The sequence below is a fragment of the Necator americanus genome, chromosome I, assembly GCF_031761385.1.
Source record: "Necator americanus strain Aroian chromosome I, whole genome shotgun sequence".
In the NCBI taxonomy this organism is placed as follows: Eukaryota; Metazoa; Nematoda; class Chromadorea; order Rhabditida; family Ancylostomatidae; genus Necator; species Necator americanus.
Window position 1 is genome coordinate 12,313,076 of NC_087371.1, and position 19,996 is coordinate 12,333,071.

At 41.5% G+C, this 19,996-nt stretch overlaps 4 protein-coding genes across 9 annotated transcripts in view; 3 read left to right on the top strand and 1 right to left on the bottom strand.

Annotated features, from left to right (window-relative positions):
- Positions 1-682: 682 nt before the first annotated feature.
- Positions 683-10,438, top strand: RB195_005262 (uncharacterized protein; the record flags this gene model as incomplete). Of its 3 annotated transcripts, XM_064177647.1 has the most annotated exons (8): positions 683-751; positions 1,792-1,823; positions 2,235-2,277; positions 4,353-4,886; positions 5,926-5,972; positions 6,022-6,094; positions 6,152-6,227; positions 10,380-10,438. In XM_064177647.1, the coding sequence occupies 8 exons, from the start codon at positions 683-685 to the stop codon at positions 10,436-10,438; spliced, it is 933 nt and encodes a 310-aa protein (XP_064034769.1). The 3 variants fall into 3 exon arrangements, with proteins under 3 accessions (XP_064034769.1, XP_064034770.1, XP_064034771.1); XM_064177646.1 differs by lacking the exons at positions 683-751; positions 1,792-1,823; positions 2,235-2,277; positions 4,353-4,886; positions 5,926-5,972 and adding an exon at positions 5,609-5,670 and having other exon boundaries at positions 6,016-6,094; XM_064177645.1 differs by lacking the exons at positions 683-751; positions 1,792-1,823; positions 2,235-2,277; ... (2 more) ...; positions 6,152-6,227; positions 10,380-10,438 and having other exon boundaries at positions 4,353-4,898.
- An 807-nt stretch (positions 10,439-11,245) lies between these two features.
- RB195_005263 (uncharacterized protein) lies at positions 11,246-16,030 on the top strand (the record flags this gene model as incomplete). 2 transcript variants are annotated; one of them, XM_064177648.1, is made up of 7 exons in its annotated part: positions 11,246-11,374; positions 11,457-11,537; positions 11,606-11,687; positions 12,132-12,241; positions 13,042-13,153; positions 15,163-15,331; positions 15,424-16,030. In XM_064177648.1, 7 exons carry the CDS (start codon positions 11,246-11,248, stop codon positions 16,028-16,030), a joined length of 1,290 nt encoding a protein of 429 aa, XP_064034772.1. The 2 variants fall into 2 exon arrangements, with proteins under 2 accessions (XP_064034772.1, XP_013302461.2); XM_013447007.2 differs by lacking the exons at positions 13,042-13,153; positions 15,163-15,331; positions 15,424-16,030 and having other exon boundaries at positions 12,132-12,301.
- Positions 15,578-16,030, top strand: RB195_005264 (uncharacterized protein; the record flags this gene model as incomplete). Its single annotated transcript, XM_064177654.1, has 1 exon — positions 15,578-16,030. One exon carries the CDS (start codon positions 15,578-15,580, stop codon positions 16,028-16,030), a length of 453 nt encoding a protein of 150 aa, XP_064034773.1.
- A 3,157-nt stretch (positions 16,031-19,187) lies between these two features.
- Positions 19,188-19,996, bottom strand: part of RB195_005265 (uncharacterized protein) — a gene marked incomplete at both ends in the record, with an annotated part of 30,854 nt that continues 30,045 nt past the window's right edge. For all 3 annotated transcript variants that reach the window (XM_064177657.1, XM_064177655.1, XM_064177656.1), the window contains one exon: positions 19,188-19,377. In XM_064177657.1, coding sequence (XP_064034774.1) covers positions 19,188-19,377 — 190 coding nt within the window. The remainder of the gene's footprint in view (positions 19,378-19,996) is intronic.

A 19,996-nucleotide genomic window follows, 5' to 3' on the forward strand; every position in this document is an offset into this window, starting at 1 on the left:
TTTTAGGGTTAACAGCTGTGAAATGAGACACAACTAATCACGCTGGATTGTATGCGATTTAGTCATAGTCCATTTATTCCTTGCAACATATGAACTGAGGTCGAATACGAGAAACAAGGTCACAATTAGAAGAAAATTCACTTGAACGAGAGTCAGCTTCATTATTACAAAATTATATGCCTAATCAAACACTTAAAGAACTGGAATAGGACGAATTTGGACGGTGTGAATAGTCCTAGTGTAAACTGTATTGGGATTGTAGTGGAAATTCTGAAGATTGAGATCTTTCCCCTAGTTGATAGGTTAAAGGCATCACCCCACGAATCTAAGGTGGTGCAGATTTCAGGTGGAGTATTCGTATACGGAGACGGATGGGAGACTACGGAGAGGGAGGTGATTCCGTCCATTTCTTCCTAATTGCCATAAAAAACGGCCCGGAAGAAGCGGCGCCGCACAAGACTGGCGCGCTCCAATCGAACCTCTCGTACAAAATAGTGCGCCAAAACGAATGAAGCCGTATCTTCCGAGCCGTTTTTTACGGCAATTAGGAAGAAATGAACGGAATCACCCCCCTCTGCGTAGTCTCCCATCCCGTATACGAATACTCCACCTGAAATCTGCACCACCTCAGATTCGTGAGGTGATGCCTTTAAGGATGTAGCCTTCAGGATTGTCTCCGAAGATGTCAAGCCTCCTTCAAACCTATGTATCGAAGACATCAATTTGTCGAAAGAGAGAACTCCTCGCACAGGTGCGTGCAATGAAATTCACTTTACATGATTTGTGGTGTAAAGAATTAAGATCCGTGAGGTGGATGTTGTGTTCTTGTTGCCATTCTTGAAAATTGCGAAAATTCAAAACCCTGTTTGAGACTCAAGAGGTCTCAACACCAAAGATTCTACTGTTGTTGGTTTTTAGAAAAGTTGCTTTTAGAAGAAAAAATTCCCTACTGTACTAGGGAAGGGTGAAAGCAGTAAAATAATAAGAAGTTGTACGGAGAGATGTTCAATAAGAAGACACAAGATTTATGGAAACTGAAAACTTGAGTGACCAGAGTGAGATCGAAGTATTTGTATCACATTTTCCATCCCACAAAAAAAAAAGAAAAAAAAAACTAAATATAACGCTGTTCGCTTGACTTCTACAGCTGACAGGCGACTGGCATTTATGGTGCTGCTCAGCGGAAGTGTAAACGGTGGATTTTTATCAGCATATAATAGCCGTTTACCCTCCTTAGCAACACAGTTCCCTAGAGTGCGTCAAAAGCAAAACGCAGAAGGCAAAAAAGACAAAAAGGAAAAAAGCACAAGAAGGAAGAGAAGTAGCAGCCAGAAATAAGAGGGACTGCGATCAGCAGGTGGACATTAGCAAGAAGAATTATTAGAGGTAAATAAGCAAAGATCTCCTTAGAAATAGTGCAAATCTTCACAATGACTATCAATAAACACCATCAACAAAAAGTTCGCCCGAACATTTACGAATCCCTTGCACCTTTCTGGTCCTGCAAATCTTAGTAAGAGTAGCTATTAAATACCCAGACATAAAACAAGCAAAATGAGGGTTAAAGCAAGTCAATTACCTACAAGAGAAGCGATCACGACAAGCAGATGAATTTACGGAGAATTATATTTTTCAAACTCCTGAGACTAGCCGCGCGCCAGTGCCCGGGCGCAGGAAGTTCGCAACGGCGCGCGCTTATTGGACGCAGGATTCGCGTCACTCATTTCTCCATCGAATCGTTATCTAGGAATCTGTTAACAATAAACGTTGCCCTTTTTGAAAGTTAGTCAGCTCCTGGTTGCCGAACACAGGTTTTCTTTAAGGTGGGTTGACGCTGTTCTCTCTAGTTTTTCCATTATTTCAGGTTTTAATTAATTTCGAATGTGTTCCAACGGCATGTTGTTTTTGGCACGATTTCTGGTGATTTTTGACTTTTTACTTCTACCATATACGTGACCTTGTTTATGCTTGCTAAAGTACATGAAGTAGTTTGTCTGCCAAACAATTCTGCTCTGTTCGGGGTTTGAAAGCTAGACTGAAAAGAAGATTGCTGATGTTTTTTTAGTTGGGAATATTGGATTCTATTCACTTTTTTTCTAACAATGTTAGCAAAATTATATTTAATCCACTCCCAATTTGAAAGTAACAAGGATTTTGCTAGCATCGGCTTGGCTTTCTTTCGATTGACCCTGCAATCTTTGAAATCTACTCCATTTTCTAAGTGTGCTTTTAAGATTTCGCTTGGCACCGGAGCTACTTGGAAATCGTGGACAAGAGGTAAGTCTTGTACGTACTTTTTGCAAATGTTTTTGTTGTTGTTTGCATGCTAGTTCGTACTTTTTAACTACTTTTTGAGATTTATCTCCACCTTACCTACGTCTTAGCATTAGGGCTAAGCTGTTCTTTGATTAAGTTTACTCGTGAACATACTACGTAGCTCACTCTTAACTCAAAATATCAATCTGAGAGTACACCCACATGATTGTCTTGCTCCTATGTTAAATATGAGGGCGCTATCCATGTCCATTTATTGAAGTGATGGAATTCCTGACGGACCTGTGCAAAGAAATCAAGTGTATTTTTTCATTACTAAGTTGTTCTTTGTTATCAGAAAATGCTTACCGACTCTACTCGTTTTCTTTTCTATTAGTTTATCAACGACGCTTTCCCTCCCACTAACTTTCACTTCTTCCATCAAATTTCTCAACCAATTGTTGAGTTCATCAATTGAACATTCTCTCGGTTCTCTATTCCAACGATGAGGCGGGGATGTGTTGGCGTGGGTAAACTTCTTCCGCTCTAGAATTGTCTTATTTTTTTTTATCACGATTACTCACTTCTAAAGGCTAGGTAAGAAAGTTTTTTTCAAAGGTGGTATTGAAATAGACTTACTTGTAAGTTAATGCTAATAACAAATGTATAGGACGTTTTGCTTTGGTTAGCTATGTCAACCATTCGTGTTGCTTTCTTGAACCTCATTTCCAAGTGTAAGTTTGTATCCACGTGATTTTGGACAGAATTGGACGAGAACCTAGGAGAAGAAACTAGTGTTGCTGTGTCTAAATGTTTTCATGTGAGATCCTGACTAGAGAATCGTCGAACATCACAGCTATTCCGGTCGAACATCTGTCAATGAGAATCATTTATCACAACTCATTTATGGAGGGCGAGGAATACTCGATTCTAACGACGAAAGACTAGTTTGATGGAGTAGTTGTGGTTAAATCGTGAAACTGCCACATCTACTAGCAGCGAAAAGCCTTTGTTTGTAAAGGTGTGAACATACTTCAAAAGAGTGGCGTAATTTTCGACACACGGAATTTAACGTGATCCATCAGAAAAGTTCCTTTGAGTGACTTCTTAAAGAAAATGTTCTGTATTTTAGTGGATAAATTAAGACAATTTTCTTAAAAGAAATCTCGAGACGTGACCTGTCTTTTTTGTGGAAAGCAAACAGAAAATATATTATTCTCACACCACTGATATGTAGAAATTCTGATGGAAGAGGCATTAAAGAGCTGAAGAAGGCAATCAATACAAAGAAGAAACATTACGCGGGTGGGTAGTCGCATGTGAAGAAATTGGTAATTGCTAGAACGGTTTCCCGAGGAAGGATGGGGTCACAACTGTCACATTACAGAATTAATCATGAATTCGAGTGATAAGAATGTTAGATACTGGAATGATTATTATAAAACGAAGAACACAGGTCTGTTACAGATAGGAGCAGAACCGCGCACAGCCAAAACTTGGAGGTAGATTTATGCCTCTTTTTTTCTGGCAGAGAGAGGAAACAAAGTACTGTGAAAATAAGGTTGTACATTGAAGTACTGAGGCAGAGGAATGATCGTAGCAATAGCAGATTACTACATTTCGTTTGTAGCTCAAGAGTGATCTTGTGAATCGGCACACATGTATGGATGGTTGTTGTAGTGGGCGAGAATTACTCCTCGGACTGTTTTTCTTCTATGATTGCATCTAAACACTCACAGTGTTTTTCTAGCTCAGAAGATGCACGTACTGCCCGTGACCACCATTATTCTCCCGTGTAAAGACGTTTTGAGACCCTTGAGATCTGTTGACGTCAAATTAGTCTAAACGCAAAAAATAAATAAATAACGAAGACTAGCCACTGGCCTACTTTTATGGCTACTTGCCAGAGTAATTTAAAGTTCTAGAGAAGACAAATTTAGACTATATGAAATATCTATTTTATTCATAGTTTTGGGTTCAAAGACAGCGTTTTTCTCTGGATTGATTATCTGAAACCTTGCCTTTCAGAAACTATTCGTTTCTTTAGCCTTTTTAAAACTAATTAGCCCCCTTTTTCACATTTCTGGTTCTCATTTCAGATGACCGATGCTATGGCCTTAAAGACGCAACTGCTCAACAACTTGTCGAAATTTCTCGTCCCACCGACTACTGTGAATGCTGTGGATGTCCTCCGTGATGTGTTCAATCTCTCCACACATTGTCGCGTGTTTCACAAAAATCCCAAATCGTTGTTCGCGTCCGAGGAGCAAGAGAGATTTCGTCACGATCTTTTAAAGGCTTTGCCTCAATTCAACATAAGCTTAGTAGAACACCTTACCCTTCTGGGTCTGGAAAGTGCGACGACATTTCGAAGGACTAGGTCTGGATTGCAGTTCCTCAAGGATGACTTCATAGTTGGAGATAAGGATCTAGAGCGGGAATTCGATGTGCTTATGGATAGCGGAAGTGTGACGCGGATCGAACTGAATTTGGAGGATTGGAAGGACGACAGGGCTGAGTGGGACACAGGCGCGGACCCCGAGGATCTGAGGGGAGTCCCGGACAGCCATGATTGGTGGACCGAGGCCGAGAGGGGCGATTCATGGGGAAGATTTGGAATGCCGGCGGAGCACGTAAGCAGTTGAGCGCTACTCAAGAGCGATTACATATTATTTTGCTCGCTTGTTGCTCTGCTCATTAATGAACATTCCTGAGTTTTGCAATCGCTAGATTCTTCAATAGTACTACTAACTGAGATCATTTTTTTATCCGGGAAACCTAGATTTTATTGACTTTTATGAACTGTTTCCAGCTTTAACTGGTATTTACAGCGCAAAGATAAGTTGTCAACGTAACCTTGTACTTCTTTTGCCTTCTACAGTTGAAAAGAACTGTTTTATTGTCAATAAATTGTGGTGAAATTTCGTTTCTCCTCACATGAAAACCAGGTCGGACTCAACAGCACATAGAAACCTTTTCAAAAATTAATTCCTCTCTTTTGGTTTTTTATTCCGAAGATCACTGAAGAGATGGCTTATTGGATGTGATTTCAGGATTTGATTTCCAACGAAAATGTGGGATGATCACCCTTTTTTCTTTTTTGAGAGACTTTGAGATTCTTTTTTCCTGCTGAAATATTCCATTTCATAGAAAACTCTTCTCGTCTGCTCCATCATAGCTAAGAAGAAGTCTCTTAGGTAGCATTTATAAATGGAAAAAAGTCGAGGTAGGTGGTAGGGATGAGAACGTCCGAAATAAAAAAGAAAATTTTGTACGATACAGCCAAAAATTGGCTGTTCCGAATGTTCACAACTCATGTTAGCAGCGCGGACTTCAAGTTTCTTCTGTGTTTTGAATGCATATTGATAGTCCAGTTATAGACAAATATTGGAAAGTCTGGAATAGTATCGTACGCAAGTAAGAACTGGTAGCAAGTGGTGCTTAAGGTTACATTAAGTAATTTATTACTGTTCGATACCAGCTTGCTGTCGCTTATTAGGAACAGACTGCGGCTCCTAGAAGTGGTGCCATATGTCAAACTAAGATGATGTGAGGTAACTAGCTGCTAGTGAAAGTTCCGCTTCTTCAAGGCTACAGCGTAAGTTTTTACTATTTTGCCGTGTCTTGAAGGTGGTGGGCTGCGTTGCATGTGGGTTGGTTTCTTTTTTAAAGGGATCAACACTTTTTGAGATTTTGAAGCTGGCGAAATTTCTGTTCTCGTAAGTTTCTGAGGGTCCTTTTGAATTTGTGGGTAGAATTCAGGTGTAGGTGTTTTCCACAAGAGTCTAACAATTGGCTCACGAGAACGATCTTACGACTTGATAGCCGCTTCCTGAACGAAGTAAGTGATGACAGCCGTTCTACCTGTGAAGCGCTCAAAATCCTTTTTTTTTTTCAGAGTGAGTTGAAGAAATTTAGGATGACCATAGAAAAGGCCCTGAATGAACATTCCCTGATCCACGAACAAGAGAAAGGTAAGCTTTTGATTTCGCAAGAGAAGATCGAAGGATGAAATAGGAAAGAAGTTGAAGGAAGGTTTTACTCTGAAGCTTTTACCGATTATAGTAGTTTTGTACGAGATTTTAAGCTCTGAAAATTGATTGGGTGACCTCATCAAAGCAAGTATTGCTAGATCTGTTTTTAAAGAGCAATGTTTTACGCACCTGTGGCTTCTTCGCTTTCATCTTGTTGTTCTGAATCCTTGGTCCTACATGAGTTATCCAACACCGTCATCGAGTAGACATTATGAAGTGTACTACAGCAGACGGACGATAAATTAGAGAATCAGCCCGATCGTCCACCAACTGCCGAAGAATCCTCGAGCGTGCAGTAGAGCTCTACATCTGTCGCCTCTGATTCCATTTTACGACTAGCCGGTCGCGACGAACTTGTCCTCGTTGAGCTTTTTCAACTAGGTAAAACAGATCGGTCGGTATGAGCGAAGCGTGGAGGTAGTCTGATCTTGGCTTATCGAACGAGTGTTACTGATCCTGAGAGGCTGATGACGTCAGCAACCAGGTCGGGGAAGTCCATCCGGAGAAGTGTTGTCTTAGCTGGAGCGGGTGGAGAATGCCTTGAAATTGGCACACACATACACACGCACCCGAGGTGATGTCGATCAATAGACTGGCGCTTTGCTTTGCGGTGGAATTACAGGGGACACACACATTGACGGTTGCAGACCTTTTCCGCCGTCACTTATATGGATAGCCCGCATTGAGCGCCTCATCTGACTGTTACAAATCCGGGAAAATTCTGAGTTTCCTATTACTTCATTTGGTATGATGTATCTCATTCGAAAGGTCCTGAGTCCCTCATTCGCGCTGTTCGACTCATTTCTTATATGGGAGCAGAAGCAACAAGTCCTGCTAGATTGCTACATATTTCTTAACTGTCGATCAGTCAAAAGTGACCTACAGAGGTGCTTACCGAGACGTCCTAACCCATAACCGCCCGAACGTCTACACTCTCTTACCTCAGACGATCTGTCTGACATCCATATTAAGTACATTCCGTCCAACATCCACTTCCAAGCAACCTTCAAGGAAGGCAGTGCTCACACAGCCGTTGATGACGAGCCTATATGTGTTTGTGTATGTATACCGACGAGAACTTGCGCAGGATGTCTGCGCATCCACCACACCCGTTCTCTCTATTTGCGTCGACTCAACTAACGACACTCCATGTTTCGGTGTGGTTTTTCATGTTCTCTCCGCACGAACGTCTCCACCTACACCTCAACTAGCCCCGCTCGAAGTAGCATTTCTGGAATGCGGTGATGGTGATCGATTTTTGGTATACGATGAATGTCAGCCTGTTCGGTCATGGTCAACTTGAACTGCAGTGCAAATCACTGCAAAAGGGGTTAACAGTAACGAGGGTTTCGATTTGGTGATTTTGACTAAGGGACTCCACTATGTCATATGAATTCAACCTGAAAATTGTTTCTTTTGTCTGGGTAAGCAAATAACGAAGAGACACGGGTAACATGTAGTTAAAGGGGAAGGCGCACTCAGTGGGGCCGTTACTTCTGAAAGTAAATAACTGAACCAGTCGGGGCACTAAGGAGATCCATGACGTGTAAGCTAATGTTACTATGAGAAAAAAGTAAGATAGAGTGTCCAGTAATTAGGGCACTACTGAGCCCCCTCCTCCCCGCAACATCACTTTCACTGAGACCTCCGTATTGGTTAGTGGAATTAAATGAAGTTGTGGTGGATTTTTTTTTCTAAGACAATTTCATCAGACTCCTTAACAGAGCAACTTCAATCATTTGTTTTTTGTCTTCCAATATGGAAGTATGACTAGTGCTGGTTGGTCGAGAACAGATTTGGAATTGCTGAATAGTCGGGCTGAATTCCTTGTGGCTGAAGCTTCCTAACCACCTTATTCTGTATGTGATTAACCTACAAAAATCTGATCGATAATTTATTTGGGTGAGAGGATCTTCTGAAACTTTTTTCCAGAACCGCAACAGTAACACAGCACATTAAGTGGAATATCTCTATCATTGATAGGAATGATGGGGTATGGTAAAGGATTCTCTAGGCTAAGTTAAGAGAAAAATAGATATTTTATCATATTATAATTCTTCCCTATCAGAGAACGTGATTACAGACCGGTCTTTTGTAATTGATCAACATACACTAGAACTGTTTGAGCACTTTCTAGCTGTAGCTGTACGATCAATCTCAGCAGAACATAAAAGTTTGTGGTTATGAGGCCACAAATGAGGTTAGATACAATATTCCAAATTTTTGGTTACACAACCATAATTTATGTGCAAATACTCCGGTGTTAGATAACGCAGACGGTTTTTTCTAAATTATAGAAGTTTGTAATTAAGTAAAATGAAAGCTTACTTGAAAGTCCATTAAAAAATTCTGTCGAAATTGCACTCAGGGGCCTTTCCATTTTCTTTAAGACTCAAGATCATTTAACAACTGAAGCTACCGGTATTAATGTAAGCTGATAGAGCTTTGAGAATTTCCAATCCCCTACTAAAAGTAAAAATGCTCCTGTTGTTTTCTGCGCTTTAGTATTATGTCCTTTGGATGGTATGCATTACAGAACATGTGGAGATAAGCAAACTGCATGTACTTCGTATATCTCACTGATTTTTTTTTGTGTATGTAGTGCAGAGCGTTAAGGTTCGCACCATTGATCGATGCTCGTCAAGTTTTCGTGGAATCTCCTTTTTCATTGCTGTGTGATGCAAGGAAGCTTGTGTGCGCGTTTGCGCAAATATAATGTGTCCTTTATGTTTTCGTTAAGAAAAGCGGGATTGAATTGAGTGAGAAAATAGCAGTAATAAAGGATAGCTATAGGCTTCTGTATGTGATTGCTTAATATGAGGGATCTACTGCGACTTGAATAGCTACTGGAATTCTTGGTAATTTTATTTAGTCAAAAACTGTACATCTTAAGTGACACCAGCTAAATCTGCTGTGGATGATTTTCGAGGGTTCTTGTTTACGGAGGGAATAGTGTGGTTTGCTTTTGTACATTGTTCCATCGTTGTAATAAAACTTCACTGAAGTCTTTCATGGCGACTTCTCAACAGTTATTTTTCATGATCTTCTAATTTTTTAAAAGTTTTTTAATGGGTTTATTGTTATATATTTATTCTTTCTTTGTTCAAATATGGCTAGCAAAACTCGGTTGGCGCCAGATACTCTTTAAAAAAAAGCGCCTGTAGTCAATGGGTTAAAAATCTAGGGTTGTTCAATGGAAAGTGGAATCGACCATCAGAATGCATCAAAATAAGTGTGGTTGAGCTACAGTGTTTATGGTTTATCATTCTAATTCCTACTGTTCTAGAAAACATACTGAACGTAAAAGCCGTAACGTGAAATGGGAACGTAAACCGCAGCTGCACTTCAGTTCACGGTCTGTATAATCACTGTGACGAATGAATGCGACGAACACAGTGTTAGCGTTCATCTACAAGTATCGGTCCAGCCGTTGCCCTATGGTCCATAGCAACTATACAAAGCATCTGTTCCAGAAATGTCTGCCGCTAAGATGTGCGTAATTAGGCGTTGAGCGACAATGTTTTGCGGCAGCAAAAGTGGTGAAAGGGGAGGAGTGAGGCGGATGACTTTGTTCGACTTGAGCGACGAGGCGTCCGCTGGCAACAGCAGCTTCGCAGATTATTTGTCGTCCACCTGGTCGATAATGCGGAATATAAAGTAGGGGGACGACTTTGAGGCTGTTTTTAGGTTCAGAGATGGGGTTGGCACACGATATGAGGGTAGCTAAAACGAAATGTGCAAGGAATGGATTCCCACACATTTGAATGAAATTGTATTGGCACAGAGATTAAAGGAAAGTCTGGAGAAGTTTAGCTGACCCATTTAGCACCAGCACAGTAGTTATTAGATAGATTGGATATCTGTCAGTTTTTCAGACATGTGTAGCATAGTGGCAATTATATTCATAACATTGGGAGAAGAGGAGAAGTTATGAGAAAAGTAATAGAACCGTAGAAATCTTCGGATTCTCAGTGAACTCCTCACCTATTTAGTGTTTGTTCCATCGAATCTGAACTGCTTGTCTGTAACCTTGCCTAAAGACAGATAATAATGATTTGTTCAAAATTTTCGTAAAAGGGTTTTCCATTTCAGGTCCGCAGAACTGGAAAGCGAACTCCTTCAGGGGACTATTTGCAAATACTAATACGTAGTCTTCCATATCGATTCGGTTTTTTTTCGGAAGTCTTTTAAAATACATTCGTTATCTCAATGAAGTATTTCTTGTTAATCTGGTTTTTTTCGTGAGCAACGGTTGTCAAGGACGCGGTTGTAAATCCTACTTCGAGTACTTATAATTGTTTCTTTATAAATCCTTGAAGTTATTATTTTATTCTTCACGCTCTTTTTTTTATTTCGTTCCACTTTTTCTGCATCTTTTGATAATCGATAGGATTGCTGCTGTTTCACCATCATATTGACGCAATGATGGTGGCGAGGTATAGCGCGTGATTTGTGTGCTTCTTAAAGAGACAAGAAGGCCAATCCACGACTCATTACGTAAAGTGCGTCGAAATTACTGATTTTGGATTGAGGCGAGGGATTGAAGGGGCCAGGATCAATCCTTTCTCTTCTTTTGTTAATGCAGTAGTTGGTGGGCAACTATTTCTGAGTACTTCCAGCCTAACTTTTCTGGCTCAATCTTCTGTTTGAGTGTATCTAACTAGTGATAAGATGACTATGTGAATAGCTTGTCTGCATTGAGTAGACTGAAAGTAGAATCGTGCTGGTTTTCGACCATATGAATTCTCCCAATCTTTGACTTGTTGCACCGTTTTACTTTGCTTTTTGAGGTTTATGAAAATCTAGTACTTATCTAGCAGTGTCTGTAATTAATAATTAATAAGTAATTATAGTGGGGCACTATCTGTACTCCAAAACTTTTTGTTCTGGATTTCTTTCTTCTCTCGACGTTCTCAATCACGATGCATTAATTGCTTTTAGTGACCTTTTGCCTTCAGATGTCTCAGAAACCGTTAACCTACAAGCAAAAAGCCAGTATATCATTTGTGTCGCAGGATGATCCGCCATTTATCAAAGAGATGAAGAAGAAAATGGGCTACAAGGAGGGCCCTAAGCTTGAGGATAAAGTGAATTTCTGTTTTCGTGCATGTTCTTTTGAGTTATACACTTTGATCTCCAATAGGAATACTGTACAAAAGTTTTTTGCAGTTCCAAGATGAAGAGGGGCCAGCTGACATTGACGATGCGCAGTCAGAACTTCTACGGGTTAGAGAAGAGGAACGACCTCAGGTAAGATCATCAAATAATCGAGCTCTCTATGCTAGTTTTAACCGTCCGAAATGATAGCTGCTCTTCAGATAGTGGTTTTGAACCCAGAAACAGACATATCACCTGAAGAAATGAACAAGGAACTGGCAGCAAGAATAAAGCAAGAAGACGGTGGGTTCTACTAGATATTTTCGGACCTTTGAGCCACTAGAAGCTAATTTTCGACATCTTTCCTAATCCTTCTCTTTTTTTTACTTCGGAAACGCGATGCACGTCGCTATAAATAGAACATGCAGAGGATACCCAATTCCTGTATGTGCCTCTTCAAATGTTTTCCATAAAAAATTGGAGTAACCCTTTTTTGACCACTCATTTTGATCCTTAAGAAGAGTTCCCAAGAGATTTCTTATGCTGTATTCACTACCATACTTGCTTTTTTTCTCTTTACTTCTCAAGAAAATGGGATTTCTCGAAAATATGCTTTACGTTGCTCATTTCCTTCGTTGTGGAAATGCATTTCCTACTACTTTTCCTTTCACGTTTTAAAAAAAAATCTTTTACTTCATTGATGACAAGGATAAAAGAAGCTTGTTTCTGCACAGAAGTTGTTCTCAGAGCGAAAAATTGCCGAAGGAAAAATCACTTTCAAAAAACCAGTGAAGAGAACGTCCGTGGCAACCGAGGAAGAAAAAGGAGAGACAAAGGAGAAGAGGAAAAAAGTCGAGGTAAAAGAACCTGAGAGCCGACTATTATCTTTTGGTGATGATGAGGAAGAATATGAATGATGATTCTATCTGTTGTTTGAACACTCGCTGGTCTCTGTAATATATGATGATATGATTTCATGGCATCTACCTCTATTTGTGTATAAAGCTGTGATTGCTTTTGGCGGATGCATGGAATATACAAAAGGCAAGGAGGAAAAACTGGACATAAAGACACTTCAAATGAAAATTTCCTTCTTTGGAATGCTCCTTCAGTCCACAACTCACAACTGACTGCAAACAATTTATGAGTAACAATCTGCAAAACCTTTAACGACTAGGTATTTGCGATTGTACACAATTGAAAACAGAAGAGACAAGACAAAACTTTTTAAAGGCAGAGTAGGAGGAAACTGAAGATGTTGGGTTCACAGTGCAGAAATAAAGTTCAGAATGTAGATTGCGAGTATAAGCGTGGCTCCGCTCAATTCTCCCTAAACATAAAAAAATCGACTGGAAATCCTCGTGATAAAATAACGCCATAAACTAGTGACTTCAACAACTAAAACAACTGAATATCTTAGTTAAGTCTGGTCAGTAATGAAATCGCTCTGATAATACCGGTGTACTTGTAAGAAAAGCAGTCTGAACGTCCGGCTAGAGCCTGACTTCAGACTTTCTGTGGCGTTCGTCCCGCTCGGCATCACTGACTAATGAAAATAAATGAACAATAGTGATATTTTCTGCAAAGTTAGAATTGTGTCTTTTTTAAACAACGTTTTCTTCTTTTTCTTAAAGGAAATTTAGGCTAAAGATTTCAGAGTGTCCTATGTAGAAGCGTCAGTTCTACATTTGGAGAACATTCGAACTTCATCTCTAAGCACTCCTTCGATACCAATGTAATATGGACACGACTTGGATTCATTCCTCAAAGTATAGGTTTCCCTCTTTTTTCCCCCAACAGTTATCACAGAATGATGTTTCACATAAAATGAAGTGAACGACATCATCATACTGATAAAGATAGCGTTCTACATCAGATCATGTAAACAGTTGGCTACTATATAAGTAGCAAATAGCATTCGCGTTTCCACTTTCTGAAGAACGCAGTGGTCGTAGAGGTGAAAAGCAAAGTGGAAAGTACATACGACTATGAAACGTTTGCAACGTCCCATTTACCTTTTACGACATGCACACGAAGGTCCTACGCGATAATACTGCATTATGGCACTACAATTCGACGCCGGTGGCCCCGTTGCACCCCCTTTTTCGGATTTCGTGTGTGTGTGTGTGTGTGTGTGTGTGTGTGTGTGTGTGTGTGTGTGTGTGTGTGTGTGTGTGTGTGTGTGTGTGTGTGTGTGTGTGTGTGTGTGTGTGTGTGTGTGTGTGTGTGTGTGTGTGTGTGTGTGTGTGTGTGTGTGTGTGTGTGTGTGTGTGTGTGTGTGTGTGTGTGTGTGTGTGTGTGTGTGTGTGTGTGTGTGTGTGTGTGTGTGTGTGTGTGTGTGTGTGTGTGTGTGTGTGTGTGTGTGTGTGTGTGTGTGTGTGTGTGTGTGTGTGTGTGTGTGTGTGTGTGTGTGTGTGTGTGTGTGTGTGTGTGTGTGTGTGTGTGTGTGTGTGTGTGTGTGTGTGTGTGTGTGTGTGTGTGTGTGTGTGTGTGTGTGTGTGTGTGTGTGTGTGTGTGTGTGTGTGTGTGTGTGTGTGTGTGTGTGTGTGTGTGTGTGTGTGTGTGTGTGTGTGTGTGTGTGTGTGTGTGTGTGTGTGTGTGTGTGTGTGTGTGTGTGTGTGTGTGTGTGTGTGTGTGTGTGTGTGTGTGTGTGTGTGTGTGTGTGTGTGTGTGTGTGTGTGTGTGTGTGTGTGTGTGTGTGTGTGTGTGTGTGTGTGTGTGTGTGTGTGTGTGTGTGTGTGTGTGTGTGTGTGTGTGTGTGTGTGTGTGTGTGTGTGTGTGTGTGTGTGTGTGTGTGTGTGTGTGTGTGTGTGTGTGTGTGTGTGTGTGTGTGTGTGTGTTCAACTCCTTTGTCTGCAGAGTTACGCGTTGGATTAGTTTACTTCCAGCTGAAACTCGACTTTTTCTGTTGTCCATTATGACACTAGCTAGCTGGGATTCTGCCCTGAGATGCTCTTTTTCAAATTCACCCCTACAATTGCTCCTTATTCTCTCCTAGTGGTGTTTAACTGTTCAAGGGTAACAAAGTTTGTGAGCCCTTGCGACCTGAGGTCCCCCAACCCGTTCGCTGAGGGTCCTTCACGGATTCCTCCATTCGGGGTTAAGTTGGGCACACAAACCCTGGTATCCGTTCATCTACCATATCTACGTTCTGGGTCTGGGAAAAGGACCTCGCGTGAGGATTTCTCACCTTCTGTAGCTGGGGAACCCACTAATGCAGTGTTACAAGTTGCTGTCCAGGAATTTCATTTATTCCTTAATATTCCTGTTTTTTTTTCTTAATTAAACCAATCATTTCCACAAACAGAAAATCTACATGTCAGTCTGTCCACTGAAGTCGTGATTATGAATGAATATGTGGTAGAGTCAAAACGACGTGAAGCATGTACGGAACTGTGTACGTGAAGCATGTACGGGACCGCGGCTTCATGTCGTACGTGCGTAGCTGCTAGGAGTGTGGTGGAACCCTTGCCGGCACCCATCGCTGCAGTGTGCGACGGTCCCACCCCGGTTCCAACTGCTGCCTCCACTACGCCATTTCGAGCGCGTACGCAAATGCACCGCAACTACACCCGTGATTCATGTCGTTTTGACCCAACTACTCTTCCCCCCACCCCTTTGATGTGGACAGTTTCCACTTTTCCACGGATCTCCCTCACTAGAGGGATCGCAGCCGGTTAGTCGCGAGGCTACGTGACGCGTCGCCAAGTGGCGGATAGGGGGCTAATCGCTGACCAAAAGCGACCTTGTGCTTACCCAGAGACGCGCGTGGATTCAGGGGATGGACTCCCTGTTTCTGCTGAGCCAAGACTGACTCATGACATCCTCGTATCCCGCACGTCGGTCGTGCCAAAAGCCTGCAATCAAGTGGCTGGGAGGTGCAAGCTAGGCGGTTTGGAGTCGCCTCCAACAAATAAGCTCAACATGTCCACACCGGGAGAACGGAAGTTCTCCCAAAAACACATGGGACTAGAGGCTTGCAGCTTTTAAAATTTTTAAAATTTGGGTTTTAAAATTTTTTTGCATGTCACGGTAATAGAAAAGAGTCTCCTGATTCCGGAGGAAAGGCTGGTACGGTAGTGCCAGGAAGGACGGGGTTGCAGGAGTCATATAGGCTACCGAAACAGAAAAGGACTAGCACGACGATCTGTACTTATAACGCGCCTGCATCGGAAGCGGCCATCGAAGATCTGATGATGCAAGCCAAGAAGATCAAGTACGACGTCATCGGACTGACCGAGACGAGACGACGTCACCCTCTCAACGCCGTATATGAAACTGGAGGAAAACTGTTCTTAGGAACATGCGACAGCAGAGGTGTTGGTGGAGTTGGCGTCCTCGTGAACACGAGTATGGCAAAGAACATCGCCTCTTTTGAACAACTAACGACCCGAATCGGACGTCTGCGGATGAGAAGATGTGGTCCAACACTAGCTTTGACTATCTTCGTCGCTTACGCTCCAACATCAAGCTACGAGGAAGAAGCTTTCTATATGGACCTGGAGAAGTTCTGCCAAAGAGATCATGCATTCTACAAGGTCATAATTGGCGATTTCAACACCAAAGTTGGCCCAAGAAGAACGCCTGAGGAACCTCACATCGGGACCCACGGCCTACAATGTTTGGAAATTTTTTTAACCATTTGAGTTCATTTTGATAGACTACTATACTATTTATATTTTTAAGCAAGAATCTATTTATCGCAGTAGAGTTCACAGGCACGTTGCTTGTGTGGCCTTGTACCAATTGGTGATTATCGACCGATTGTCGTCATGTCGTAGGGCTGGATCGGTGATGAGGTACTGGTTGTAATACGCACAGGTTAGGCGACTCTACCTCTGCGAACTTGTTTAGAAGCATTTAAAGCTACATTTACATTCTGAAACGGACTGCAAGCTTATGGAGAACTGCGGATCTTAGAGATATTTTAGAGCTACGATTCTTCCAAAATACTGTCATGATCTAACACTTCTTTCTACAAATCCGTACAATGTTATATTCTGAGAGCAATCTGTGTTTCACTGGTTACAAAGAATGATCTGCCTGATCGCATTCAGCGATAAATTAGTAGTTCTTCGCAAATGTTTGAAATGTCTTTTAGAGTACATCGCCTATATATAAAGGATAACACATAGACTGAAGGTAAAGTGTCGTTGGGGGGAGGGGGGCACTCAGTGGCGCCCTTATTTCTCGAAGTAAATAATCAAATCAGTCAGGGCCCTAAGGCCTAAGCATTAGTCTTAGAGGACCTATGACATGTAAACTTAAGTTACTAAGAGAAAAAAGTAAGTTACAGCTTCGGGAAGTAAGGGCGCCTCCCCCACCCCAACGAAACTTTACCCTAGACTGACATGTTTCATGTTTTCACTTACTTCAGTGTGAGATGAGAGTAACGCCACTGAAATGGGATTGGAGGAATCACTCTTAATCGAACTGCTAATTAGAGCACAAAAATCGTTCTCAACTGTCAAATGGGGATTGTGGAGTAGCATTCTCTTAGAGCATTAACAAAAATGAGTGCTTATCAATTACCATGACTTCTTGCCGTTCGTAACACTCTGTGAGCTATAAGATTGCCCCACATGCAGTTCCTTAACGTTATCCAGACACCAGTACTTAAGGGTACTGTACAGTGCGTAGATATCATTCACCTTGGTGACAATATTTAAGAACGCGGTGGTTTACCAACCCCGCTATTCGGTGAAACTGGTCAGTTGTTTTCCTTTAAAGGTCTTGCGTGGTGTACTTGGAACAATATCGGGGGTTGGCGAGGAGAGGAGGAGTTCGATGGGATATGCATGGTATCAAAGACCTCGAACCATTTTCAGGCCTTTGAAAAAGACGAGTTTGTCGAAACGTCAGGCCAATAAAAAAGTTTCACCCAAACCTCGTTGGCATAACAAGAAAACATAGATACACTATCTTAGATCATTGCTTATTCTTTTTTTAAAGTAGTACATGATATGACTCGACTATTCACTTCCAGGAAGGGCTGTTTAGAGAGTTTAGTAAAGTTAAAGCATTATTAGTTTCTGCTCATTTGGCAATTGAGAATGATTCTTGTGCTCTATGAACGATTTTTGCGCTCAAATCGTTTAGCAATTAGAGCAGATTTGGAGTGCGCGTGCAACTCCCTTTTCGCCGGAATCCCAACCAGACAAAGGCAAAACACTGAGAAGAGACATTTTTAAACTGGAAAGCATAGTACTCACCGTTTTTAATATGATGTTACATTTTTAGATCTCACATTTGATTGCGAGAAAGTAAATAATTGAACGAAACAAAGAAAGCGTAGATGAGGCGATGATAAAGATCCAAAACTTGACATGCCTGTTGAGCAAAGAGGCAACTTTAGAACAATTTGAGAGTTTGGTTCGCGGGAAAAGTTTACGTTTGAATAAACAGAACATACGTATGTATGTTTTAACCTGTATGCAGAAGATGTTTTCCGACTGAGCCAGTACGTTCCCTGCTCATTTGCTCGTTTTAGGCCCTGACAAAGTTTACAAATCCCTTGCTCTCTGCGCACCACGGTGGTACTGGACCGTGATTTGTCGACAAGCGGATCATCGTACGGACGAGTTCTGTCTGTTGGAAGGCAGACATTCAGTATCTTTTGAAGCACGTCTACCTATGGATGTTCTCTCTTTTGTAAGTACATATGTTAAGGAGTATAATCACATGTCTAATGATTTATTCGCTTTTGTTAAGCTACTGTTGCAGGTTTCATAATTTCATTATGAAATTAGTAGAGTGCAAAGTCAAGAAATTCAAAGAAATTTCCGCTAATTGTTCAGAATCTCGAGGACATTAGTTAGGCATTTTTGAAAGGATCTCCTGAAGGAAGCATCTCCATCATTCCCGCGATGAGTTATGTATCTGAGACGTAAATTGCCCTCGTTCTTCTTAAGTTTTCCTCTAGGTGGCGGCACTTTTCAGTTGTTCAGTTCCCATTCATCGTTTTATGTAATTACAACTATCTGTTTTTGTGTCTGACAAGTGGCAGCTCCTCTAGGACATACATTTTGCTGAATCACCTGTAACTCCTTCCTCTACTTCAGGCTTGCGCGGCTATAGAGGTAATGTTAGATGAATTGTACTTCGAGTTCTTCCGATTTCGATGCTTATCATCAGTTATTTCGATACCTCTTGGTAAATGCACGACACGGCATCGCAATTATCACTACTCGCCCAATCACAAACCGAGAACATAGAGCGTCCATGTTCCTTTTAACCTGGCGTGGCTCCCGCTATTCCCGCTTGCAGTGCATAACTGAGCAAAGTTACCACCTTGCCACTTCGAGCACACCACAGGTCAGCTGTTTGACCTAATTGTACCCTCTCTCATCACAAGAATCGCTTAGTTATTTTCTGCTCGTTATTCCATCTACTTCCTCACAATTAAGTAAAAGCAAGATATAGCTAATCAAATGTGCCAAAAAGGAGGAGACAAATCAATGTTGAGAGTGAGACCTCTTGCGATGCGGTTTTCAACATAATTCATTCACCTGTCGTCAGTAAATGAACGGATATAAAATAAAACGACACATGTCTAGGAAAAGCGGTTATTTTATTATACATCTCTATATTTCTCACTAGAAGAATGAGCACATGGAAATCTCTCAGAAAATCAAAAACAAAAAAAAAGTAAGTCGAATGTAGCCTTAATGTACTACAGACTATTGAAATAGAGTTAATAGAAAAGGGAGAGGTATAAAATCTAGCGAAAGCCTAAAATCAACGTCAATGAGCCATAAAAACGTTGGCAATATAGGTTTAGTGAATGCTTCAGTGTTTGCCTGCTTAGTGTGACGGTGGTGTCCTCACCGCTACGTTGACACCATCTCGCGCCGCCATTTCCTCACCGTCAGCTTTCTCATCTGCGACGCAAGTCCATGGAGCTGGCTTCGCGTCGGCCCATATACAGAAGATGACGTTACAAAGGAGCAGAATTCCTGCGTGAATGAGGAAGCAATTTCGCCAGTCTTCGAAACTGAAATTTGAGAGAAATTGAAGGGATCTCGATCTTTTTATCCCTGTGAAGAATGGTAAAAAAAAGTTTGTACGGCCGTCTTAAATTAAAAACGTTGAGATTTGCGGACTGGTTATTCTTGCCAAGGGCACAGGAATATACTTCAACCTTAATTTGTACTTGCTGGCTACATTTTACTGAACCAACTACCATGCAATAACATCCGCCGGAACCGCGTAGTTTAAAAAGCATACAACTGTAAGATCCTCCGCCGTATCTTTTAGCAATGAGAGATCGCGTAACCTGCCCGGTTAACCTCTTTCTCTTGTCTTTCGCGTCCCCTCACTTTTGACCTGGTAATAAGATTTTATTCTCATCATCTGGTTGTAACAGTTCCGCTGGCACTACTCTCATGTTGATGCCATCTTCGACGACTCTTATCGGAGTCTTGTATGAAAAAGCGGAGCATGATTAATATGGAAAACAACTCCAGTGATACAGCGAAACAGAAAACGATCATGTGAACTTTACAGCGGATTTTGAGTGGACGATAAGACTCTTAGCAAGGAAAAACAAGGAAGAAGTGCAGGACCAAGAAGAAACACCTCCCAAAAACTCAACAAAGGAGCTTAGTGGAGCT